Source organism: Schistocerca cancellata, chromosome 5 (genome assembly GCF_023864275.1).
Source record: "Schistocerca cancellata isolate TAMUIC-IGC-003103 chromosome 5, iqSchCanc2.1, whole genome shotgun sequence".
In the NCBI taxonomy this organism is placed as follows: domain Eukaryota; kingdom Metazoa; phylum Arthropoda; class Insecta; order Orthoptera; family Acrididae; genus Schistocerca; species Schistocerca cancellata.
In genome coordinates this window covers 446,748,710-446,776,187 of record NC_064630.1, presented here as the reverse complement: position 1 = coordinate 446,776,187, position 27,478 = coordinate 446,748,710, and the positions used below count along the sequence as shown (strand labels likewise).

The 27,478-nt window shown below is 41.6% G+C and overlaps 1 protein-coding gene across 1 annotated transcript in view; it reads right to left on the bottom strand.

Moving 5' to 3' along the window:
* Positions 1 to 27,478, bottom strand: part of LOC126187897 (nephrin-like) — an 878,271-nt gene that overhangs the window by 63,030 nt on the left and 787,763 nt on the right. Inside the window, exon 12 of the mRNA XM_049929248.1 lies at positions 3,387 to 3,683. Within this exon, the coding sequence (XP_049785205.1) occupies positions 3,387 to 3,683 (297 nt within the window). The remainder of the gene's footprint in view (positions 1 to 3,386; positions 3,684 to 27,478) is intronic.

Below are 27,478 nucleotides of genomic sequence, written 5' to 3'. Positions count from 1 at the left end.
GACAAGACGCCCCAGATCACGTGGCTACCCCACGCGGTTGTTGTACCACTTATTCCAGCCAATAATTGCCAGTTCCACGCACATATGAAGAAAAGATGGTTATTTCAATGTTCCTATATGCGGTGTAATTACTCTACTTTTGTCCTAGTATCAAATTCTAGGATCGACAAACCCTGTGAGGTTGTCTGAAGGAGTGGTTTTTAGTTTACTGAAAATAAGGTCACATAAGGATTAATTTTATTCAGCATATACCGCCGGGCTTGTAAACCTCGTAGAATCGGTCTGAAAGTAGATAAAGGAGAATCAGAGACTGGTAATTTGCTTAACATCAACTACTAAATAGAGGAAGTCAAGGAATTATGCACTTTTGAAGCAAAACTCCGTATGGCGTACGAAGCAAGGAGGATACTACAAGCAGTCAAGATAATGCAAGGAGGATTTTCCCCGCAAAAAAAGATGAAGTTCAAGAGACTGCAAATGGAATACAGCACTACACGGAAATCACTCATGGACATCAGGATAAATTGTAAGAAAGGGTAGGATGACAGGGTGTGAATAGCGACTTCAGGGAATAGAAATGGTTCAATTAACTCTGAGCACTATGGGACTTAACATCTGAGGTCATCAGTGCCCTAGAACTTAGAACTACTTAAACCTAACTAACCTTAGGACATCATACACATCCATGCCCGAGGCAGGATTCGAATCTGCGACCGTAGCGGTCGCGCGGCTCCAGACTGAAGCGCCTAGAACTGCTTGGCCACACCGGCCGGCCAGGGAATAGACTCTATGGTACTACAGGGAGCTAAAAGTGACATAAATGCACAGGACGACCGAGAGTATAACATGTTCACTAAATAACTGAATGTGTCTACGTGCAACTGAGAGACAAAGAGGTTGAGATAGGAGAGGAAGTCGTGTTCTGGTGTCTGAAACTGGTCAGAAGCTAGCTAATGAGCTAATGAGGAGGTGTTAAACTGAACTGGTGAGAAATTAAATTAATGACATAACCTGAGTTACAGAGGGGATCTTTTAACATGACACATCCTAAGAAATTACGGAATAGCCAGGTTAATGGGGGAGATAATTGCAAAGGAATTCCTGTAAGCAGGTTCAAACTGAAGTAGTTTGCAAATGTTTTGCAGAGGCAAAGAGGTTTCACACGACAGACTGCTGTGGGAAGCTGCATGACGCCAGTCATTAGAGTGAAGATCAGATCACCCATAACCATTTGTTGGCATTTAGTCCAGGTGCCTATGATAGGTTACTTTACGTCTGTGTGGCATGACTAAATGGCAATATCATGAAAACCGTTGACTTCTGGAAGCATATTTATGAAGTGTTCTCACGGATCCTAGTCTATAGTCTGCCACTGTTCCATTTAAAATATTACCAAACACATTTCCGTATCTCATGACTCCTACAAGAAAATTCTATGTTCGCGGAGGAATATTGAATATTGACGATGGTGACAGCAGAAGACGATTTATTTTATCTCTGACAGATTTAAGACCAATTGCTTATGTGTGCCTTACGCATCCAAAAGTTTTTGAAATAATGTAATCGTGTTTACAGTAAACTATGTAGGTATGTGCAGTGAATAGCAGACGAGTTGGCTCTGAAAGTGCAAATGAATTAAGTGTGGACGAGATAGAAGACATTATTCTTTCAGAAGCATATAACTAATTTCTACAGAAATCGAAATTCATCATACAAGAATATTGCGGACGTTAGGGACATACGGTCTTTGTCCTAATATTTATAACAGATTCAACCCCTTATAGAAGAAGATGGAGGAAAACGATTGGAATTTCCTTGTTGGATAATTTAAAATCGCCGAGTAATCCGATTAATAATGCTAACTTATGAAAATTAATTTCACTCGTAACAAAATTCGTAATTCACTTCGATTGTGCGGCATAAATCGACGTTTCTCTATGGAGACAAATTCTCAAGAATGCGGCTCTGTAAATGAATGTGTGGTATGATAGACAGTCAGTCGATTAAGTCAATTTATTACGGCACTGTCTTAAATGCCCACGTCACCTAGACTTCATTAAAAACGACCTCCCGCCAACGTATGGAGATGTTAGGAAATGTCTACAAATTAATTGATCATATCGATCATGATCACTGATGCCTTAATAAAAGAACACCAAAATTACCTCAGAAGAACTATATGTGCGCTCTTAAGCAAATTCGAAAGTGCTTCGAAGTCGGAGGTGGAATTTATGAAAATCAACTTTGAGCTGAATCATTTCCCTTAGCTTAACACATTCAGTGATTGAGTGTTTGAGTTACTTACTAGCAGCGATATCCCCGTAACTAACAAAAATGGACATGTGTTATATGGAATGTTTTATTCGAATTAATCTATACTACCACCTACTAAAATATTTGCCATTCCTCTTGAAACATCTTAGAAATTGTGCTGCAAAATCTACAAGAGAACTGATCGAGGCAGGTGTTAAAGATGCTAGTGCGGTACGCATTAACAATATGTGGCAAGTATTTCAGAACAATAGAGGTGATTTCGTCTCGCCCTGGAGCCGCTTTTCTAGGTAGCCGTCTGATGTAGCCACACACGAAGTGTCGATCATGATCTACGATTTCGTTGTGGGTCTTAGATAAGCCCATATGGTCCATGAACTTATCTAATGGAAGCTGGCTGCCATCACATACGCATCGGAAATCCGGGTTCCTCTAAATCAGAAATTTCCACAATGCGACGGATGTTCTCCGCTTCCAAACACGCATATGTGTAAGACACTCCAAAAAATCTTGTACATCATCCAACAGAAAGCCATCAGCTACTCAGAAAGCTTTTGAACTTTTCCTCGTGCCGTAATTCGCATCTTGGATACCATCCTAACTTAGCTCAAGGTCAAGTTCCCCCACATGCCCACCACTTCCCAGTTCAGTTTCTAAGATTTTTCTTCTCAGACTTCCCTGAACCCTTTCGCACTTACTGAGCGAGGTGCCACAGTTGTTAGCACGCTGGAACCGAATTCGGGAGGACGACGGTTCAAATCCGCATCCGGCCAAAAACATTTAGGTTTTTCGTGATTTCCCTAATTCAATTCAGACATATGGCACGGTGGTTCCTTTGAAAGTGCACGGCCAATTTCCTTCCCCATCCGCCCCTAATCCTAAGTTGTGCTTCGTGTCTAACAACCTCATCGTCGACTGAAGACTTATATCCTCGTCCTGCTTTCGCACTTACACCACATCATCTTCATACGTTCTGTCTCCTCATTTAGACATACAATTCTTCGACAAAAGGGAAGGGACGCAGCCTGTCTCATACCTTGAGCTTACAAGGGGCCTGCACCATCAAATTCCACGGATGGTTGGATAATCCTACAGGAACACACTGTCGACAATACCTGTGCGTAGCTCGGCGGCCTTGAGCGTGAAGGCGTCGAGGGCGACGGGCGCGGAGCGGCCGCGGCTGTTGACGGCGGCGACGGTGAGCCGCAGCTCCTGGCCGGCAGGCAGGCCCGCCACGCCGAACGCCGGCCAGCGGGAGGACAGGTTGGCCAGGCGGCGGCCCGACACCGCGTCCTCCACCAGCAGTTCGAAAGTCTGAGGCTGCCCCCCGTCGAAGCCCTCCAGGCACTCCAGCTGCAGCGACGTCGACGTCTGGTTCACCAGCGTGCAGTTGCTCGGAGGATCCGGTTTGCCTGAAACGACAGACATCAGTTACAGAAGAGGTAGTACAAGTGATTTCTCACAGCTCGTTAGGACAATTAGTCGATTTCAGAATCATGATGGGTCACTGATGAAATAAATCGTTACCCACTACTTTCGAACGTCTTATCATCATCAGGCATCGAAAAATCGTTTACAGTACCCTGCATGGCCAAATATTTACTGTGGCGACAAGCAAATTAGATGATTTCAAGATTTTAAACATGACTGAAACAGCAACTGTTGAAATTCTTCACGGTAAATGATGACAGTCAAAACAGTTGCAGGGTAAAGATTTATTAAAATTCTTGACCATGGTTTCGGTATAAAATTGGTTCAAATGGCTCTGAGCACTATGGGACTCAACTTCTGAGGTCATTAGTCCCCTAGAACTTAGAACTAGTTAAACCTAACTAACCTAAGGACATCACAAACATCCATGCCCGAGGCAGGATTCGAACCTGCGACCGTAGCGGCCTTGCGGTTTCAGACTGCAGCGCCTTTAACCGCACGGCCACTTCGGCCGGCGGTTTCGGTATATCTAAATATTCCTTCATCAGAAGTAAATACACTAAAATCATATCCTGCCTAGGGCTTTCACACCCTCTCCACGTTAGTTCATAGGCGAAGTACTGATGCTAAGCTTTGTTCGCATCGACCCTCTGTCCATAATTATGTTGTATAAATGGAGATGACGTTTTAACTACTGACGACGCCTTTGGCACAATTTTTTTATGAATCTCCATTGCAGGATATGATTTTAGTGTATTTTACTTCTGATGAAGGTATATTTAGATATACCGAAACCGTGGTCAAGAATTTCAATAAATCTTTATCCTGCAACGGTTTTGGCTGTCATCATTTATCGTAAAGTAGATGATATCTTGCCTCATTGTTGTCAATAATAAAATGCGATCCACATTTATGTCTTTATCCACATCCACAAGTCACCATATGGTGCATCGAGGAGGGAACCATGCGAGCTGCTAGTCGCACTCTCTCATGTTCCACTCGCAAATGGATCTTGAGATGAACCACTATTAATATGCTTTAGTGCTAGCCCTCAATTCCCTTATCTTTTCCTCACGGTCTTTATGCGTGATGTACTTCGCCCGTACAAAGAATTTCGAGACTGATTTCATTCAAGCTGTCCAAACGACGACAGCTTAGTGACTACGGTGGCAGCTTGAACTATAAACAACAGACTGGACCAATAAATTGTTTCCTAACAGCGTTCATTGCTGGACGTAAGATCGCAGTTTGTCACCATCGTTGTGTCAGAAACACCAATGGAGAATCATCTCTAAATCGAGATATGCTCCAGAACGTTCTGAAGAACAGAAAAGTGTGTGCAAAAATTTTCCCGCACACCTTGACTACCGAACACAGATCATGACACAAGGATGACTGCTGCGAATTGCTAAAATGCGAAATATGGACAACTCTTTACTGGATAAAAAATTACATCTTACGAGCCTTGCTTTTATTAATATGAACCTACCATGAAACGACAAAGTGCAGAAATTCATAAAAAGAGTCAACGCTTCGACAACATAACCGACACGGAAGCCAGTGTGACGCCCGCAATGAACAAAGCGCTAAAGGAGGAGTTCTCGCAGTTTTGCATGGTTGTATGAGCGTTCAGCTGGGAGAAGAGTGTGTACGAGTGGAACGGTTAAATAATTAAAGCTGCCGTCTTAATTTTCCTCAGTTTTTAATTTTGGGACTGACTGAGTATTTTGACAACAATAGAATGGTTCTGTACTCTGTTGCCCATGCCCAGTCTCTTAATTTCCTAAACATCGTTTCGTGATAATAGCGTTCTCTTTCCTCCACGAATTTTAATTTGCGTTCACGGACAACTTCCATAATACTCGCGTTGTGGACACACCGAATGGTAACAACCCTAGCAGCATGCCTTTCAACTGCTTCGACATCTCCCGTTAATTCGATCTAATAAACATCCAAAACACTTTACCAGTACTCCACAATGGATTGCACAAGTACTCTGTATGCAGACTCCTTTATAGATGAGCCACACTTTCTTTCAATTTTCCCAATAAACCAAGGTCGATCATTCGACTTTCCTACAATCGACGCTAAGTGGTCCTTCCATTACATGTCGCTTTGCAACGTTATGCCAGGATATTTAACTGACTTTACTGTGTCTAGCAGAACAACACTAATACTGTATTCTAACATTAAAGAATTAGTTTCTCATCACGTCTGCTATGTAGAGTTGACAATGAAATATACCGTTTAGTTAATTAACGATCGTAGACTGTAACAATCCAATCCGATCCCTCATGAACTTCTCAAGGTGCGGAGTACACTCCATACAGTCTGATGAATCTGACAGTGTAAGCCAGTTACAGTAATGTATCTACTGTGTAACGTATATTACATTTAACTACTGACAGCAGTAAAGCAGCATGCCTTTAATTGTATTAAATGGCACATTAAGAATGTTCTCGTATGAACTGCTGTAAATAATTTTGTGATACCTGCTATTGATCACATGGTCGAAACCTATAGTCAATAAAGTTTTATTTAACCAGCAGGTCCTGGGTTCTCCAAAATGTAGTTAAATAAATGAAAAATAAATATACACATTAAAAAAACGTTTTCCATCCCCCCGGTTCTCAGAACTCCTAAAGATAGACAGACACAGTCCCTTTGACTGTTCAGAGATGTCATTAACCCGCCCAAAGATGTAAACAACCAAGCATGAGCAGCGCCTATTACACGGAGGGGATCCGACAGCCAGTCAGTTTCAGTCATTCCACCAGGAAGGAGGTACACGGCTCGTGTTGTCTGTAGTTCAGTCTGTAGTTCAACCATGCCTCGACGGTCAATCCCGTGGTTCGATCGCATCCTCATTGTTACTCTGTTGCAGGAAGGGATCTTAACAAGGGCTTCTTATGGACGACGTGACCCACCAAACACTCTCAGGGATCTACGTCGTATCGCCGTTGAGGAGTGGGACATGTGGACCAACAATGCCTTGATGAACTTCTGGATTGTATGCCTCGACGAATACAGGCATGCATCAATCCAAGAGGACGTGCTACTGGGTATTAGAGGTACCAGTGTGTACAGCAATCTTGGCCACCACCTCTGATGATCTCAATGTATGATGGTACAACATGCAATGTGTGGTTTTCATGAGCAAATAAAAAGGGCGGAAATGATGTTTATGTTGATACCCATTGCCATTTTCTGTAAAGATTCCGGAACTCTCGGAACTGAGGTGATACAAAACTTTTTTGATGTGTGTGGAAAAACTAGTTGAGCTTTAAAAATGGAGGCGTTACACCAAAGAACTCTCCTTGTTTTGGTATAGTTGCAGATATCGCTTGTCTCTGGTCAGAGACAGAGAAAACTAGGTTGCCGGTTTTTCAGTTCATCTTGCTAGTAATGGGCAGCGGTCGGATTATTCCTGTCAGGCAATGCGGATGTTGATATAAGATCAACGTACACCTCCTACCGCAATTAGCGGACCGTACCGTTGACACCTAATAAAATACTTCTGCTGACAAAACTGATAATACATATAGATACAAGTAGAAAAAAAAAGAGGAAGCGAAAGCACACTTAGATATTGAAATAACACGTGTCTGGTTGATAATTTCATTACAAACAGTAAATTCCTTTCCGTTCGTCTACTACCTCCAATGTAGATACAATAGTATGTCTAGGAATTGGTAAGGATGTTGAAGAATTCTACCCATATCACACAATAAATCATTATCCAATCGGGATTTGATTTAGTGAAATATATCCACACTTCAAGCAACTGAAACAAATATCACAAAAATCCAGCTGCCACCCGATAGGGGAAGGGAAATTGCATTGCCTAAAACTGCTCAGAAAAAAATACGTAGTGACGGTTCCGTCGGCAGTTCTTCTGATGGGCTAATCCGACCCTGATAGTTACTATCTGCAGCAGTACCCAGGGAAGCATATTTCTGTTAAATCGGAATCGACTCCAATTTAATAGCGACAGTCGCTTCCATCTTCAAGCACTAATTTCTCGTTTAATAAAAGCTTCTCCGCGTGGCTGAATCGTCAGTGAAAATCACGTCCACAGACGTTCTGTGAAGTGATCAGGGTGATTTGAACCGCTATAGAACGAGAATAAAATTAGTATCTTCTTTTGCAACTTCAATCACAGGAAATGATGTGAGAAGACATCCCCTCCACTTGTCCCGATGCCACCATAATTTCAGATTACTAAGAGATGACACACTTATTTTCTTCTAGAGGGACAGCGAGGTGGACGTAGTTTTCGTAGTTGATGAATCATAATAAAATAGATCATGTTTCAGCGGAGACATTTTCATTTGGGGACCGTGTCACTTTTTAAAGCAAAAAGTAGACCTGCTCTCAGCGGTCGTTTTTAGCGTGCTTTCTAAATCAGTCCATCGCCGAGTTTTCCGTTCATCTGAAGACGATTCAGGAAAAGAAAAAAACTTACATGAAATTCTTAAATGAAAAGTAGTCGGAACCAAGAGACATTGATGCCAATATCAGAGAGCTGGTTGAAATGAATATCAGGATGGAGACGAATGAACATCGGGACAGGCTGCGTAGGAAGATAAATCGAAAATAGGAGGTAATAAGTATGCTGAAGCATGGAAGTTATTAAAATATGATATAACAATGAGTGTAACGACACTAGGAAAAAGTTCCCGGTCAAGAATGGACAGGTGTTCAATATTGTTGGCGGAATGTAGGTTGGACTACTAGGGAGAAGATATTATACATACATACATACATTAGATGCAGACAATAGAGAAATATCTGAGAAGGATCCGAAAACCGCGCTGTCTGAAGAAGTTGTAAACAAAACCCCAGGAAATATGGGAATAGAAATGTACGAACATAAATATAAGAATGTAGCTTCTAAAGTAGAAGAAAGCGTCACGATGCGATTGTGCCGTGCTGCACACGACACCATTCCGCAGCCCGTTCGGATTTCGCGACGGTCGCGACGAGCGCCGCCTCGGCACCTAATTACTGATTTCTAATTATTCATCTTATTATAATGCCTGCTGTGTCGCGATCTAACTCAGATATTGGTAAAGTGGCCATTGAGCCTCATCATTAAATTTATTTTCAAGGCTTTTTGTAAAGTCGCCATTCCGCGTATTCACTGCCTTCAAACTGTTGTTCTTATAATTGTGGCAATGGTGTTTCAATAAAATTCAGATTGTAAAATGAATTTGTGTGACGTTTCTGGTAAGCTTCACATTAGATTCAGGTGTATCTTCTGAAGAAGGCTCAATTATTTGGGCTGAAACCTTGGTAAAGGTTGGTTTCTTTACCGCAGTCGAGGCTGATAGTTTCTTCTACATTTTATTTGTATTACATTAAAATTACTGAGAATTTCTATAAAAAGGTAGACCAGCTACAGGAACGAGCTTCTGCCCCCACGAAGCGTGTTGGGGAAATGTCTGCATCGAATCTAGGGGAGAAATAAGATGTGAAGGACATGGAAACTACTGCACAGGAAACTGAGTACGGTAGTCAGATTGATTGGAGAGTTGTCGACAGACAGCAAGAGGGCACAGCAGAGAGTGCTGTGACTTGTTTGCCAAGCTTTCTAATCCTTTACCTGGTTTGCTACAAGAGCAAAGAGAACTGTCGATGGACAGAGCCCAGATACATTTTTTATCGCGATTCCTAGTTGAGTTATAGGAAGAAGGCGAAAATTGAGGTTTGAGAGGACGATAGATTTTTAAGTTTCATATTCAAAGTGTACATGGCAGTTAACGGATTATTTCAACACAACTAGAGTGGTACAGTATTGCCATAGTGAATTTTAGGGCGTATTTGTTTAAGCAATTAATACCCCGCAGGCACTGCAGGAAATAGTAAGAAAGTACTACTCGCGGGAACAACAAAATAGGGTGGAGAATGAGATTCTCATTCTGCAGCGGAGTGTGCGCTGATATGAAACTTCCTGGCAGATTAAAACTGTGTGCCGGACCGAGACTCGAGCTCGGGACCTTTGCCTTCCGCGGTCAACTGCTCTGCCAACTGAGCTACCCAAGCATGACTCACGCCACGTCTTCACAGCTTTACTTCTGCCAGTTTCATATCAGCGCACACTCCGCTGCAGAGTGAGAATCTCATTCTGGAAACATCCCCTAGGCTGTGGCTAACCCATGTCTCTGCAATATCCTTCCTTTCAGGAGTGCTAGTTCTACAAGGTTCGCAGGAGAGCTTCTGTAAAGTTTAGATATTAGGAGACGAGGTACTGGCAGAAGTAAAGCTGTGAGGACGGGGCGTGAGTCGTGCTTTGGTAGCTCATTTGGCAGAGCACTCGCCCGCGAAAGGCAAAGGTCCTGAGTTCGAGTCTCGGTCCGGCACACAGTTTTAATTTGCCATGAAGTTTCAAAATAGGGTGCAGTTTGCAGATGATGTATTCGGAGATATCAGGCGTACTGTAAAGATAATGTGTCAGTCGTACAGTGAAGGAGAAGTTATTAGTAAAATTCGCGAAGGCATAAGTATGGAAGATAAGTCAAGATCACAGTGACTAGACTGCAGTCATTCACGGATTTTCAAGCAGTATTACGGCAGTTGGACGCTGTCCGTTGTGTGAGTATGAAGAGAATGGTAGAGAGCGGGACACAGGAATGGAAGGCATTTGGGGTAGGTAGAAGGGGCTGCCTTCCTGCGCATGGGATGCCGTATATGTGTTTTAGCTCTGGAAGTCCACAGCACTTTAAAATGGATTGTCCAGATAACTAGACAAAGAAGGAGATTTCTTACTGACTGCAGACCAGGAATAGGGGCTAGTTTAGAGCAAGCAGACGCCGAGTGTGTAATTAGATAAAGGGTTCACCTACGGCCCCTGTTCTACTTATTTCTCTTAGTCAGAGCGAAGAGCCAGTGTGTGTGCCATACTTGACAAGGGAAGCACCCTGTCGTTAATTAGGTAAGAATCGTATCACGAGTGTGAATCGTCGTGTGGTTTCCTCCCTTGAGCTGGGATGTTGGCAGCTTCATGATGGCCAACTCCGGTAAAATGCATGAGTTCGGAAAATTCACTAATAAGCTCAGAATTTGTCATATTTTGACATAATCCGTTAACTACGATACACACTTTAGCTGTACTATCTTAAACAACTGTTATCCTCTCTAACCACAATTTTAACCTTGTTCCTGAAATTCAAGTAGGAACTGCAATATACGTATAATGTACCTGACTGTTGACCGCCAGTTTTATTTTCTCTCGTAGAACCCAAGTAAAGGATTAGGTAACTTGACAAACAGACAAGCCGGCCGATGTGGCCGAGTGGTTCTAGGTGCTACAGTCTGGAACCGCGCTACCTCTGCGGCCGCAGGTTCGAATCCTGCCCCGAGCACGGATGTGTGTGATGTCCCTAGGTTAGTTAAGGTTAAGTAGTTCTAAGTTCTATTGGACTGATGACCTCAGACGTTAAGTCCCATAGTGCTCAGAGCCATTTTGAACCATTTGAACGAACAGACAAACAGATCACAGCTCACAGCACTCTCGATCCTCTTTGCCCTCTTGGTGTATGTTGGCAACTCTCCTGTCAATCGGACTACCGCTCTCTGTTTACTGCGCAGTAGTTTCTCACGTGCTTCACCTCTAATTTCAGCCCTAGATGGAAGAGTAAGTTAAAGGTAGCGTGTGAATCAGTCGATTCTGCCATTCTTAGAACTGATTTTATCCGACAATTTGATAGAACTATTAATTGGGTGGAACGCAAATTTTCATTCCGTTTCTCTAGAGAGAGAATTTATAATCTGTGTATCTACAGTCATATAGTATCGGCGTAGGTTCACATCGTCAAAGAAACCGAGGAAGAAGAGTGTGACAATATAGTCATCTGCCTTCTGACCAGGCCGCTCAATTATGGCGCGTTGGTCGGGCATATCCGGATTTCATTAACGAATTTTCGGGAGTTGCAAAACTCAGCATGTACGAAATCGCACTTACTATCAATATTCCTGTCAGACATACACCATACAGGCTTTCTCCTTCGTGGGTGAAAGAGCTCAAAGTGGTTATTGAGGAAATGGTTAAGGATGGAATCATTAGACCTCCTCATTCTCCGTACTCATCAGCCATGTTTTAAGCTCGATGATGGGGGACTTGGGCCTGTCATAAATTATCTCGCTTTTGCACTCCATTTCAATACCGATTTGGATTCGTTTTTCTCCTAGATTCGTAAGGTTAAACTCTTGAGTATCTTAGATCTCAACCACGTTTATTACCACATTTTCCTGTCAGGGGACATTAAAACGATCAAAGCCGTTGCAACCGATTAGAATCTCCAAAAGTTTAACGGTGTTCAATTCGGACTCTCGAGCGGTGGTATTTTCCTGTCTCCTGGTTACTACATTACTGACTATTAAAATTGCTACACCACAAAGAAGACGTGCTACAGACGCGAAATGTAACCGACAGGAAGAAGATGTTGTGATATGCAAATGATTAACTTTTCAGAGCATTCATACAAGGTTGGCGCCGGTGGCGACACATACAATGTTCTGACATGAGGAAAGTTTCCAACCGATTTTTCATACACAAACAGCAGTTGACCGGCGTTGCCTGGTGAAATATTGTTGAGATGCCTCTTGTAAGGAGGACCGAGCGAGGTGGCGCAGTGGTTAGCACACTGGACTCGCATTCGGGAGGACGACGGTTCAATCCCGTCTCCGGCCATCCTGATTTAGGTTTTCCGTGATTTCCCTAAATCGCTTCAGGCAAATGCCGGGATGGTTCCTTTGAAAGGGCACGGCCGATTTCCTTCCCCATCCTTCCCTCACCCGAGCTTGCGCTCCGTCTCTAATGACCTCGTTGTCGACGGGACGTTAAACACTAATATCCTCCTCCTCCTCCTCTTGTAAGGAGGAGAAATGCGCACCATCACGTTTCCGACTTTGATAAATGTCGGATTGTAGCCTATCGCGGTAGCTGTTTATCGTATCGCGACATTGCTGTTCGCGTTGGTCGAGATCCCATGACTGTTAGCAGAATATGGAATCGGTGAGTTCAGGCGGGTAATACGGAATGCCGTGCTGGATCCCAACGGCCTCGTATCACCAGCAGTCGAGATGACAGGAAACTTATCCACATGGCTGTAACGGATCGTGCAGCCACGTCTCGATCCCTGAGTCAACAGACGGGGACGTTTGCAAGACAACATCCATCTGCACGAACAGTTCAACGACGTTTGCAGCAGCATGGACTATCAGCTCGGAGACCATGGCTGTAGTTACCCTTGACGCTGCATCACATATAGGAGCGCCTGCGATGGTGTACTCAACCATGAACCTGGGTGCACGAATGGCAAAACGTCATTTTTTCGGATGAATCCAGGTTCTGATTACAGCATCATGATGGTCGCATCCGTGTTTGGCGACATGGCGACACGCACATTGGAAGCGTGTATTGGTCATCGATGGTATGGGGTGCCATTGGTTACACGTCTCGGTCACCTCTTGTTCGCACTGTCGACACTTTGAACAGCAGAAGTTACATTTCAGATGTGTTACGACCCGTGGCTCTACGCTTCATTCGATCCCTGCGTAGCCCTACATTTCAGCAGGATAATGCACGACCGGATGTTCCAGGTACTGTACGGGCCTTTCTGAATACAGAGAAAGTTCGACTGCTGCCCTGTTAAACACATTCTCTAGATCTCTGACCAGTTGAAAACTGGCTCGTCACAATACGCCTGTCACTACTCTTGATAAACTGTGGTATCGTGTTGAAGCTGCATGGGCAGCTGTACATGTACACGCCATTCAAGCTCTGTTTGGCTCAATGTTCAGGTTTATGAAGGCCGTTATTACGGCCAGAGACGGTTTTTCTGGGTACTGATTTCTCAGGATCTATGCACTCAAATTGCGTGAGAATGTAATCAGATGTCAGTTGTAGTATAATATATTTGTCCAATGAATACTCGTTTATCATCTGCATTACTTCTTGGTGCAGCAATTTTAATGGGTAGTAGTATATTTTTCCAAACATTAAATTTGAGTTTGTTTAGCACTACCAGGACACTTTGGTTATATTTAGTGAGAATTTTTCTGAGCATGTAGCTTGTTGAACACTTTGAGGAAAGATTCTGCCAGTAAGCGGTGGATGAAAGGGGGGGGGGGGGAGGGTTGAACTACTTTTGATCAAAGTCTCACTGAGGCTATCCATAGTTGTCCGTCACCTGGGAGTCCTAAGACTGTGGTAAGATTCACTGGCATGATTAATTTCTTTCGGAAGTTCATATCTAACTTCGCCCAGATGGTACGAATTACGAAAGAAAGAAATAAATGTGAATTTCATAATTCCTAGCAAGCCACTTTCGACGATATTTAGAAGGTGTTAACAATAGCACCATTTCTGGCGCCCCCTGATTTTTCTAACGAAGTAGTAGTTCAAAAAGATGCTCATTTGTCAGGTGCTGCAGCTGTTCTGTTACAAAAACATCCGTCCGAGAGAAGACTATTAGGGAAAGGCTCCCGTAATTTGTCGCGGCTAGAGACTAAATATTCACTTTAAGAGGTGTTAACATCGGAAATTTCGTGTATATCTGGAGCATTTTCCACTTTTGCTCGAAACAACGAGCTCCTGAGCTTGGTACTAGGATGATGAAGGCGGAGAGCGCGGATCGTTAGATGGCACATCGTATCTCTGTTATTCAGTTTAGAGTGCATTATATATACAGCAGGGATAATTTGTTGGTAAAAGACTTAGTCGTGTGATTGGGGAGGAGACCATTCGTGACTGGACCATTCAAGGCAGTAGTCAGCATGAAACGGAATTCATTGATGCTCGACTGACTCTTTTTGGAACAGGAAGACACCTGTGTAAAGTTAAAGGAAATTAAGGTGAAGATAAAGGCGGGAGAAAATGTGGAGCCCTACTATTTGAAAGGAAATATTTTGTGCTATCCAGACAAGGAAGTAAACGGGACAAAACTTTCACCCCCAGAATTAGTATCCTTAATCTGTAAATATTACGAGGAGCCAGTCGGAGGACATTTAGAACTTTTTAAAATTGTGATAAAGATTCACGAAAATATGGTCTGGCAGGACTTGGACAAGGAAGTATAGGAATGGGTACAGTCTTGCAAGATCTGTACAGTGAGTAAACCGAGGACGAACACACAACAGGGGTAGCTAGCTTATGAGTCGGTAACATCATCTGTGCGAAGGTTGTCCGTAGATTATGTAAACCTTCTGGCATGGTCGCGAGTCAGGAAGAGGTTCATTCTCGTTTCTGTGGATGCATTTACCGGATTTGCAGGCTATTTTTGAGCCTTGATACGACCGCGCAAGGCACTATAGGTTCTCAACAGTCCTTGTTTGCTATCTTCACGCAAGTCCTTCTTTGGTATCCTCAGGCAACCACAATATTTAGTATCTAATAATGCCGCGGCATTCACGACAAGACTGTTCCGTGGTTTCCGTTTCGAAACGGGGATTCCGCATACCCCCCACCCCACCCCTTATTCTCTAACCTCTCATTTGCGGAACAGATAATCCACAATTTTCGTTTCGACCTCATAGCATACCACCGTAAAGATCAGTCGCTTCCTTGCTTAGCTTTTGACTTGATTAAGGTGGTACATGAATCCCACAGACTCCAACTAGCCCTATAAGCAGATTCGATGTAAGTGGAAGAATTAAAGAGCTAATCTGGAACGTGAAAGAGAACACCGCAGTACTACTTTGTGAAAGAGAAGCCTAGGGGTAAGATTAAGGTAGGTGTCCTGGTTATTTCAAACCGGGCGACAAGATATGGGTGCAGAACTTTCAGGCAGGCAGTAAGGACAAAGATAAGACAAAGGAAAGTTGCTGCCAAGGTTTACGGGGTCGGTCAGGACCTTCGGCAGTGTGATTCAGTCACCATATTGGTAAGAAACAAGCAGAATAAACGAATCTTTTGCAAGCAAACCTTGTAAGAATGATATATGTATTGCATTAATTTAATCCTAAAAAATGTGTGGTTAGGGAAAAGTGTATTGTACCCTTTTTTTCTTTACTGAATTTAGATTCCCCCGAAGGGGGCGGGCTGGCAGCAGCTTAGTATGCCGCTCTTCAGCCTCAAGACTTTTTTTTAAAAAAGGTGAAAATAATATACAATAAAAGCAGGCGATAAAATCGGAGACTTAAATAGTAACATGGCGAAAAAATCGTGGAACTTAAAACGTAGAACAATGGGATGATGAGGCTAATAAAATACATATGAAGCAGACAGGTAAAATAATAGACAGACAATTAAAAAACACGGCGACAGTCTGGTTTCTGTTCGCAAAAGACATAAAATTCACACCAAGCGACAGCATGGTTTCTGGTCGCAACACTTGGAAAGACGAAACAACACTGAACATCACTGGAAGACTGCACTAAAAGGATGGCAAATAAGACATACCACAGCCGAGAGCAGGTGGGGGGAAACTGGACAGATGATGGGAAAAGAGAAGAGGGGGGAAGGAAAGGAAAAGCGAAGGGGTGGAGGGGAGAAAGGAACCAATGGAGGATGGGGACCCATAAGAGGGGTTATTTGTACCCTTACGTACATTACATTTTGTATTCTTGGAAAAGGCATCCTGCTCACGAGATTTTACGCAGGATATTTTCATTTTAAGGCTCTATTTGAAAAAGGTACTAATAATATCTTGAGTTCTCTACCCAGGAAGCTGCTATCCCATGAAGATGTTTTGCGGGCAGAAAGTAGTGCCGCGTTGAACACTGCACCGTTACGTGGCTGCCAGTCGCGCAAATTCGAGTATCTCTCCGCTAGACGTCACACGCGGGAACAGCAGACTGTTGGGCGCAGTGAGGCTTCCGCTCGGGCTGAACGCTTCCTGGAACGGAGTGAGCCGTCAGATCTGCATGGGCAGCCGACGGTGACCGTCACTGGTTACGAGCTACGGCTTCACCTCTGCTAACCCTTCAAAACTTTACCGGGTGTGACAAGGTCCAACCTTGCAGCTCGCCAACAGGTTCACTGAGGCAACTGTTAGCACTCTAGTAGGAGACTACATTTTCCTTTAAATAAGGTAGTCAAAGAAACTCGCTTGTTTGTAATTGTATAATCTCAAATTTAGCCTGTGAATATTCAGATTGTCGAAGATAGATATTGCATCTCAAATCCCTTAGTGGTTGGTGGGCGTGCTTAGCTAAATTCAGTCTTTTTGAATGTACTTTGGTAAAGTGATCGCTGCGCCTATTCAGTGTATTCTATTCGTTGTTCTTATTATCGCGCCTCTACTGTATAAATCAAATCAAAATTTTAAAATAAGTTTTAGCATAATGTTTTCGCAAGTTGGACTATTGATTTTAAATTGATTTTCCTCAAATTCAAAATAAAAAAGTTGGTCTTATTAACTTAAGTTTTACATTTCTTTAGTAATATGGCCGATGAGCCTAAGTACTTACTTGTTTTATTGAATATTGTTTTTAAAAATAACCCTCTTAATAATCCAGCCCCTGTACTCACCTAAGTCTTTGCTACAAGAATATCTACAGAAGCTTTTTGAGAAAGTAGAGGAGGGAGAAGATTCACAAATCCTATGGTATGGAATCTGCCGTACATCTCCTCGGTATATAAGGAAAGTGGACGAGAGGGTATATACAAATTACAGAGGAATAAATGTTTTCGCGACAGCAACTAGGCTTCTCTTCAATATTTTCTGTAGGAAAATAATAAAGGATATGGCAGATGTAATTGACGAGCACAGTGGTTTTAGACAAGGTCCACCATATCTTGATAACATTTACTGCATCAGACAGTTGTAAAAATGTGGAGATAAAATTAGAAGCGCTTACATCACTTTCGTAGATCTTCAGAAAGCGTCTAACAATGTCCCCAGAATAAAATTATGATAAGCAATGAGAAGGATTAATGTGACAGAAAAAAGGATTAACGCGGTTAAAAGGTATACAAATACGCAAAGTAATGCTTAAAACGGGAAATAAGTTTATGCGAAGTATTTTCGTTGACAGACGTCTAAAACAATATTGCGGACTATCACCTACTTCTTTAACATTTACTTGGAAGAGGCGCTGACTGGCTGTTACAGGAAAGCTTGAGACATTGGAATATAGATTGGTGAAGGTACTCTTGACACTTTTTATAAGAATGCGCGGCTAACATTCTTTGAAGATAGTTCAAATGGCCTTGAGCACTATGGGACTTAACATTTGAGGTCATCAATCCCATAGAACTTAGAACTATTTAAACCTAACCAACCTAAGGACATCACACACATCCATGCCCGAGGCAGGATTCGAACCTGTGACCGTAACAGTAGCGCGGCTCCAGACTATAGCGCTTAGAACCGCTCGGCCATTCCGGCTGGCCCGGTTTCTCAACATCATTGTGATGTGAGTACAAGAATTTTATTCTTTCAGCAGGCTGCAAAATTAGCTTTTCAATTTTTATAAGTTCTTAATTGAGCAAATTAACAAAATTTTAATATCGATTAGGCTTCAACCACTCCTAGCAACGTTTTTCTTTATTTTTTATTTTTTGTTTCTTACTCAGTTGTTCACATTTCTCACAGAAATTGGACTTCACAATGTGCATCGTGCAAAGCGAACAGTATCCTATTTGAATATAGGTATTTTCCTGCATACCACCTAATAAGTTTAAGTGGCATGTACGTAGTTGTGTGAAACTTAAATATCCATGAACATTCTGTTGAGTAATTTTGAAGAATGGGGTGGTCACCAACCGTGTAAAATCCCTTTCTTTGAAATCAGCACCAAATGGGCTAAGCTTAAAAGTAGTCTGATACTCTTACATCCTCTGCTTCTATAACAGATATAAGGTTAACAGAACGCAACTTATCTCCGCACATCCATCCTCACTTGCTATCAGAAAGAGGCCTAAAGGTAGTATAATGTAAAACCGAAATCGACTTCAATTAAAATTAGACGTATATGTGCAGGTGAAGGCATCATACCTATGACATAAACCATTACGAAATAAACGTGACTCACGTCGTTCGTCTCAATCCACATGTTCTCAAGGAAAAATCCACTAGATAGTATTGCAATTCATTATTAATATCAACGAAAGTCACACATTTTTTGATGTGCGCACCAAAATTATATCACCTTTTGTCAAAGTGATCTTACCTCGCAACATATAGTTTCAATGGAAAATGGTGACTACTATCCAAGAATTTGTAAGTGATGATCAGGCTCAGCTGAAGAGGATTAAAATACAACCAACCATCAAAACATAGTTACTAGTGGTTATATCTGACGTACATGGTAAACACCTTAACTGTATATTCGAGCTGTGGTGGTATTTTTGAAATTCGAAATACGCAATGGAACTCTGCTCTTTGGTACTAAATACTCTTCCTTCAACATTTCAGGGCGATTGAGCAGAACCCACTAGGAAACTTGTTTTCCCTAATTCATGCTCTAAGATGTGTTGTTTACTTCAGTAACAGTAGCGTGTCGGACGTATGCAGCGACTCGGAAACTTCCCAATACTTGTGGGTCATCATCAGTAGGTTATGTTCCAACAGCGATAACTGCGCTCTCCAGCGCTTACTGTACAGCCCTTTGTAGACACAGAACCGATAGGTATTGCTGTTCATGAAGTACATTTAATAATATCTACAGCAATATAATTAATACGTGGTTTTCTGAAGTATAGTCTCACATTCCTGAAACATTTACGTGTCAGTATTTATATAAGTTCTTTTTTTTTTCGCAGACAAGCTCCTTGGCCGAGACGGCACGTAATACATTGTCCCCGAACTGCAGTCTTGATCCTCTTCCTACTATGGAAAGAGGATCATTACCTTTAACCATAGTTATAATTATATCCGTATTCGACTTACACGTCCAATAAATTGGTGTCCTCAAGTGATATTCAGGTTTCGAAGTTTTCATCTTTTATAAGACATCGATGATGGAAAAACAATTTGGATGGCACATTTAAATAGTTGGAGAATGTTTTACGTTCTAAACAATGTAACAGCTTTGTTCATCTAAATCAGCACACCATAAGTCACTGCGTGGTTTTTAATGCTCTGCGAATAGTCTACCAGCGTCAGGCATCGGGAACTATTAGTTCAACAGTCGGTTTTGGGAAATAGTGCGTTCGTTATTCTTCCGGGTTTTCAAATTCGTTCTCATTCAAGTGAAACGCACTACGTTGATTGAAAGACTGACTGCAGTCTGACTGGAATTGGTTAGCTGTGTTTGATAACTACAGTTAGTGTGTCAGCAAATTCGCCTGCGAATGTGTTGCATTAACTGTAAACATTACGCTTCATTTGTCATCTGCTGTTACAGTATTCAGCAAAAGTAATTAGGTCACATTAATTTCTGTACCGTTAAAAGGCGAGACAGATTTCATTGGAAATTTCCTGAACGACCCTAGTCTGAAATTACCAATACACTGTTTTACTTTTCTACTTACACTCAAACTGTAAAAGCACGGCACCGCTAACGCAATTTTAGTTTTCCTGTGAATTATTTTCCATATTTAACAGTGAATTAAAAGTAATGAAAAGTACTTTTGAGACAATTAAAACGGATGGAAAGGGCAAAGTCGATAAGAGTTACGTAACACGTTTGGCTGCAATAGAGACTTCCGAATTCAATCGAATAACCGACGCGACATCAAGTATTAAAAACAGCTATAACACCTAATGACGCTGCTGAAATGTCAAGGAACTAGAGGAACTGAATTAGAAATGAAGAGATTTGCCTCTTCGACCTCAACGCCAACGTTCGCTCTCCCACACAGTGAATTACGCAAACGAATATTGTTATAGGTTGGCATACGTTTCCCGTCAGCATGTGTACAAGTTGCTCCAACGACCATATGAAAACACAATTCCAAGATGAAACAGTTCCATACTTAGTCCGCTGTTTACGGTCTAAAATTTGCTATAATACATTATTATTCCGATTTATTCCAAATAGTCGGATCAAAAAAAAAAAGATGGTTTAGTCGACGTCGAAATTTATTTGAATAAAATGTTATGCTTCGCCACTATTGGCCAGTTTCAAGGAAATGGCCGTTTTCCAGCTTTCGTAGTACACGTAACAAAAGACACGTACTCGTTAACGAACGGACTGAAAAGTTTTCACGTTTTGTGTGACTACAGTTGTACAGAAAAGACCATGTATGAAAAAATTATATTAAAAATAATAATATTTAAAATTTTGTACTTAGAAATACATATAATTATTTACGTGGATTCATACGCAATAACAAAAATAAAAATACCGAAGGTGTCCAGAAGCACGGCACCCGGTATGTGATAATACCACGGATCAGTGTGACGAAGAGTAACAGTTACTGAAAGAAATACGTATATATCCTTAATAATGAAGTGACCGGAACGCAGGAGCGTCGATGGTACGTTTCACTTTTGCCTTGGCACGGCAACAGACCGAACTTCACCTGTTAATGAAAAATACGCCAGTGTTGTTAATTTGGGTCATAAGCTAATCGACAAATGGAGATAAGAAGAAGAAGATATGTACCCAGCGATTATCGATGATAGCAACTATGGATACAACTCGTATATATCCTCCCTTAATAATGAAGTGACCGGAACGCAGGAGCGTCGATGGTACGTTTCACTTTTGCCTTGGCACGGCAACAGACCGAACTTCACCTGTTAATGAAAAATACGCCAGTGTTGTTAATTTGGGTCATAAGCTAATCGACAAATGGAGATAAGAAGAAGAAGATATGTACCCAGCGATTATCGATGATAGCAACTATGGATACAACTCGTATATATCCTCCCTTAATAATGAAGTGACCGGAACGCAGGAGCGTCGACTAGAGATAACACAAGGAAGAAAATTAGAAGCGTAGTGCCTAACATCGATAACTCACTACATTTTAGAAAGGTTCCCGTTGAAGCCACTCAGTATAACAAGTTAGTGCTTCCAATTAAGAAATTCATATAAAAATTTAACATGCAAAGGCAATGACATCACCCGTGCCAACCTCTCAGTGTTCATTAAGTTTTCTTTCAGCCAGCTTCTAAATTACGAATGTAATGAAACGGGGAACTGCTGCTCGCCTGTCAGCTTACACGGAGACTGCGCTCACATCCCCATCGCCTTATTAAGTTTTCAGTGGATTCCCTTTTAAGGGTCTGAAGAAACATGAGTGACTACGGCATCGTAGTGCAGAATGCTTCTTCTTTCCTCAATAAAGTGAAATAAATTTCTGTGCCGTCAAATTGCATGTCATATAATTACAGAGACTATCAGTTTCAAAGATTTTATTGCGATGGTTTAGCGTCATATCTACTAAGTTTATTATAACTGGTGAAAACGAGATCCCTACTGATACCATTACGTAATTCTCGGTTGCGGGTGTAACAAATGTTAATTTTTATAGCGTTTGAAGTATTTGATGTACTTACCGTAAGCTTTTCTGTACAGTTGACGTAATTCTGAAATAATTAGTTTCGATAGTAGCTAACTTGGACAGAAATTTTTTTTAAGTAAGTAATAGTTCCCTTTCCATACCTTCCTCTCTCTCTCTCTCTCTCTCTCTCTCTCTCCCTCTCTCTCTCTCCACCCCCCCCCCCCTCCTCTCTCTCCACCACTCTCTCCCATTTCTCTTTTTCGCCGTGTGTGTGTGCGTGTGTGTGTGTGTGTGTGTGTGTGTGTGTGTGTGTGTGTGTGTGTAAGTGAGTGAGTGAGTGAACTGTTAACTGTTTCAAACATAACTAAAGCCATGTAAAAATAGTTAGCTAACTTACTGGATATATGCAATTTGTATGATTTCTTTCACTTTGTTATAAACGTAGATTAATGTAATACTGGAGGGCGTTACTCTAGGTATTGAAATGGCTTCAATGTTTTCTTTACGGGTGAACAAGAGTTGTTAGCAACTTAACCTCAAACGCGATAATTCATCTTGACTGTCAATTATGACATCTTTCGAGTAATGAAATATTGGTCATAAGACTACATACTGATCTGTTTAAACATTCCTAGCTCCATCTTTCACCGATGATGTTAATGCACTTCTCAGTCTCTTATCAGTGAGTAACACGTGTGGTTGTTACGGAGTGTAGGTGTCTTAGAACGGGAGCCTATCTAGAAGACAAACGAGTAAAATGATTAGTTGCTTTTTCTTTACAACAATGTGAAGGTACATTAAAATTTCGCATCCCAACAAAATCGAAGTCATTAGAGACTATCTAAAGGCTCAGGTTGAGGAATGATAGGAAAAAAAATTCATTTCTTCTGTTTAAGAGTATCCATATCTTCATTTTCCCTTAGATACTTAGGGTAGCGATGTGAAATCTAAATATGAATGTGCCGACGGGCATCTGAAAGGCATTCCTGTACGAAGCCATCCTCTACAGTCTAAGTTTAGTAGTAACAGGATCCGCCAAAGTACATACACATTCTCTGAGAACAAACTGTTGACTGCACGGCATTGAGTCGGATACATTTAATCGATTCTTCTCGGAACTGTTTTGACCCATGAATGGAAATACAGAGAGACACGGTCACGCAACTACACGGTTAGGAATTTATGAGAAGCGGTAACACAAGAATGAGAAGCTACCGATCGATGGTGAATGGGCTGGGACGGGGAAGCGACGTGCCCCATGTTAGAAACGCATTTCTCGACGCGTTGCGATGGTTTAGCTCTCATCATCTGTTCAGCTGCTATACAAATACCCAACAAATTATATGAACTGCAACTTCAAAAGTGTCATAATTAATGAATGTTCCATAAATTTACAGGAATAATTGCACAAACCAAGTCATATCATCTTATTTGTATTACCTTAGTAGCGGGGGCTGTGTGAAAGGGACTCGGAAATTTTTTCGGTTAGAGGGTCTTAGGAAACCACAGAAAGGGCGCTCATCTAAAAGAGACAGATAAAAAACAGTAAGGTAGTTTTAGAAACGATCGGTATTGTAGTTGTAAATTGTCGTAGCTGTGTTGGGAAAGAACCAGAGCTCTAAGCCCTAATAGAAAGCACTGAGACTAAAATAGTTGTAGGTACGCAAAGCTGGCTAAAGCCGGAAGTAAGTTCAGCCGAAATTTTTTCAAACGACCTAACAGTTTCAGACAAAAAAATGGCTCTGAGCACTATGGGACTCAACATCTTAGGTCATAAGTCCCCTAGAACTTAGAACTACGTAAACCTAACTAACCTAAGGACAGCACACACACCCAAGCCCGAGGCAGGATTCGAACCTGCGACCGTAGCAGTCCCGCGGTTCCGGACTGCAGCGCCAGAACCGCTAGAGTGTTCAGACAGGATAGATTAAATGTAGTTGGTGGTGGAGTATTTATTGCTCTCAGAAGTAGTTTACCTTGTAGTGAAAGTGAAGTAGATAGTTCCTCCGACTTAGTACTAGATGTTATAGATGACAATTGAAAGAAACTAGTAATTGGATCGTTTTACCGACTCCACGTCTCAGAAGATATAGTTGCTGAAGAGTTCAAAGGAAACTTGAGTCTCATTTCAAACAGTTACCCCACGTCTACCGTTATAGTCGGTGGTGACTTCAATGTACCCCGCGAAATGCTGGAAAAATTATACGTTTCAAGCCGGCGGCCGGCATAAAATGAACAATTAGTTCATAAGCCCACTCGAAGCGTAAATTGTTGCGAAAGCATATTGACCTCTTAGCAACAAATAATCCTGGACAGATAGGGAATATCATGACGAATACAGGGATTAGTGGCCACCAGGCAGCTGCTAGGCTGAGTACCGTAACATCTACAACCTTCAAAAAGAAACAGAAAGTACCTCTTTTTAAAAAAGCTGATAAAAATGCTCTTAACACCTTTTTAAGAGACAGTCTCCACTCCTTCCGATGTCATCACGTAAGCGTAGTAGAGATGTGGTATGATTGCAAAGAGATAGTATCGACGGAAATTGAGAGATATATACTACATGGATTAATAAGTGATGGTACTGATCCCCCATGGTATACAAAACGGATCACACCGCTGTGGCAGGAGCAACGAAAAAGAATGCCAAATTTAAAAGAATTCAAAATCCCCAAGACTGGCAAAGTTTTGCAGAAGTTTGATATATAGAGCATACTTCAATGCGAGATGCTTTCAATAATTTCCACAACGAAACTCTGTCTTTTCAGAAAACCCAAAGTGATTCTGGTCACACATAAAGAACATCAGTGGCAAGACGCAATCAACATCTTCCCTGTGAGATAAGAAAGGTGAAGTCACTGATGACAGTGCCACTAAAACAGAGTTATTAAATACGATTTTACGAAAATCCTTCACCAAAGAAGACAGAGTAAGTATTCCTGAATTCCAATCAAGAACTACTGCCAAAATGAGAAATTTAGAAATAGGTATCCTCGGTGTCGCAAAACAGCTTAAATCACTTGATAAAAGCAGAGCTTACGGCCAAGATTGTATACCAGTCAGGTTCCTCTCAGAGTATTCTGATACAATAGCTCCATATTTAGCAATTATATACAGCCGCTCGCTCACAGGAAGTTCCGTACCTGAAGACTGGAAAATTGCTCAAGTCACACCAACACCCAAAAAGGGAAGCAGGATTAATTCGTTTAATTATAGGCCCATATCACCAACGTCGATTTGCGGAAGGGTTTTGGAACATATACTGTATTCGATCATTTCGAAGTACCTCGAAGAAAACGATTTATTGACACGTAGTCAGCACGGACTCAGAAAATATCGTTCTTGCGAAACACAACTAGCTCTCTATATACTCAAGAAGTAATGAGTGTTATCGACAGGAGACGTCAGATTGATTCCATGTTTTTAGATTTCCAGAAGGCTTTCGACATCGTTCCTCACAAACGTCTTCTAACCAAATTGAGTGCGTATGGAATATCGCATCACTTGTGCGACTGGATTCGTGATTTTCTGTCACAAAGGTCACAGTTCGTAGTAACAGATGGAAAGTCATCGAGTAGAGCAGAAATAACATCCGACTTTCCCTAAGGAAGTGTTATAGGCCCTCTTTTGTTCCTAATCTATATTAACGACTTAGAAGAAAATCTCAGTAGCCTTCTTAAATTGTTTGCAAATGTTGCTGATGTTGCTGTCATTTACCGTCTTGTAAAGTCACCAGAAGACCGAGACGAATTGCAAAATGATTTAGATGAGATGTCTGTCTGGTGCGAAAAGTGGCGATTGACCTTGATTAAAGAAAAGTTATTCACATGAGTACTAAAACAAATCCGCTAAATTTCGATTACGCAGTAAGTCACACAAATCTTAATGCTGTAAATTCAACTGAATAATTAGGGATTACAATTACAAATAACCTAAATTGGAACAATAACATAGATAATGTTGTGGGTAGAGAAAACCAAAGACTGCGATTCATTGGCAGAATACTTAGCAGCTGCAACTAGTCTACTAAAGAGGCTGCTTTCACCACGCTTGTCTGCCAATTTTGGAGTACTGCTATGCCGTGTGGGATCCGCATCAAGTGGAACTGACGGATGGCAACGAAAAAGCTCAAAGAAGGGTGCCTGGTTTTGTACTATTATGAAATAGTAGAGATAGTGCCACAGACATGATACGTGAATTGGAATGGTAATCATTAGAAGTAAGCCGTTTTTCGTGGCAACGGTATCTTCTCATGAAACTTCAATCACCAGTTTTCTCCTCCAATTGCGAAAACTCTCTGTTGGCACCGACCTACACAGGGAGAAGTGAACATCACGATAAAATAAGACAAATCAGGGCTCGCACAGGAAAATGTAAGTGCTCGCTTTTTCTGCATGGCGTTCGAGCGTGGAACGGTAGACTGACAGCTTAAAGGTGGTTCATTGAACCCTCTGCCAGGCACTTTATTGTGAATCGCAGAGTAATTACGTAGATGTAGATGTAGTTAGAAATAAAATGCATCCGATAGTTAAGTACTTCATGTCAATGATTTCTGCTATCGGAGTGTTACGATACTTTCTTCTTTTACGGAGGAACTTAACGTCATTTATTCCATATTTATTCTACTTTAATTACAATGGATTTCTAAGCTATAGATAATGGGGGAGGTTGGTGTTCTATAGCTCCAAGCTATATTGCTCCAGGCATATGTTTCCAGGAACACATAAATCATATGTATCCTCAATGTTAGACAAAAAACGCGTTTTACAGGGAGAGCCTCATGATGTTGTGGCTTAATTTATGGTCTTTCGAACGATGATGTTCAGGACGGAGGCAATTTTATCTGCAGCGATGGTAAGCCTCGTCTGCCAATTTCCTCGTAATTTCAGTTTTATATCGCCTGTTTGCTATCTCTATCTCTCTGTATCCTTCATATTCGTAGATCAACACCTGTCAAATATAACTTAAAACTGGGCAGCTGATGAAAAGTCGGACATTCTAAAGCTACAGCACATACATGTAGTTTGACAAGATTTATGCTCTCAGAAGGAAAGACGCGTACCAGAGCGGTTACAAGTTTCAGTATCAATGGCAAATTTATTTTTTGTCTTAAAAGGAATGCATTTCAAATTATAAATACGAAAAAATTACAACATAATCAGTAAACAAAAATTAAGATGGAGAAAGCATTCTACATCGGACGCAGCAGTCCAAACTCTCAGATTTACATCTGAAATTGATATCCAATTAACATCACTAGAGGGGGCTTTCAAGACGCAGTATGGAACCAGCATTAATGTTCAGGCTGGCAATTCCTTTTCTATCCATATATTCTTAGCTATGTTGGCACGGTTTTCTTGACTAGCCCACACTCGTATTCGACTGTCTACATAATTTAGGCATTCGTGCCATTTAATCTTCGCTATGTCAAGACTA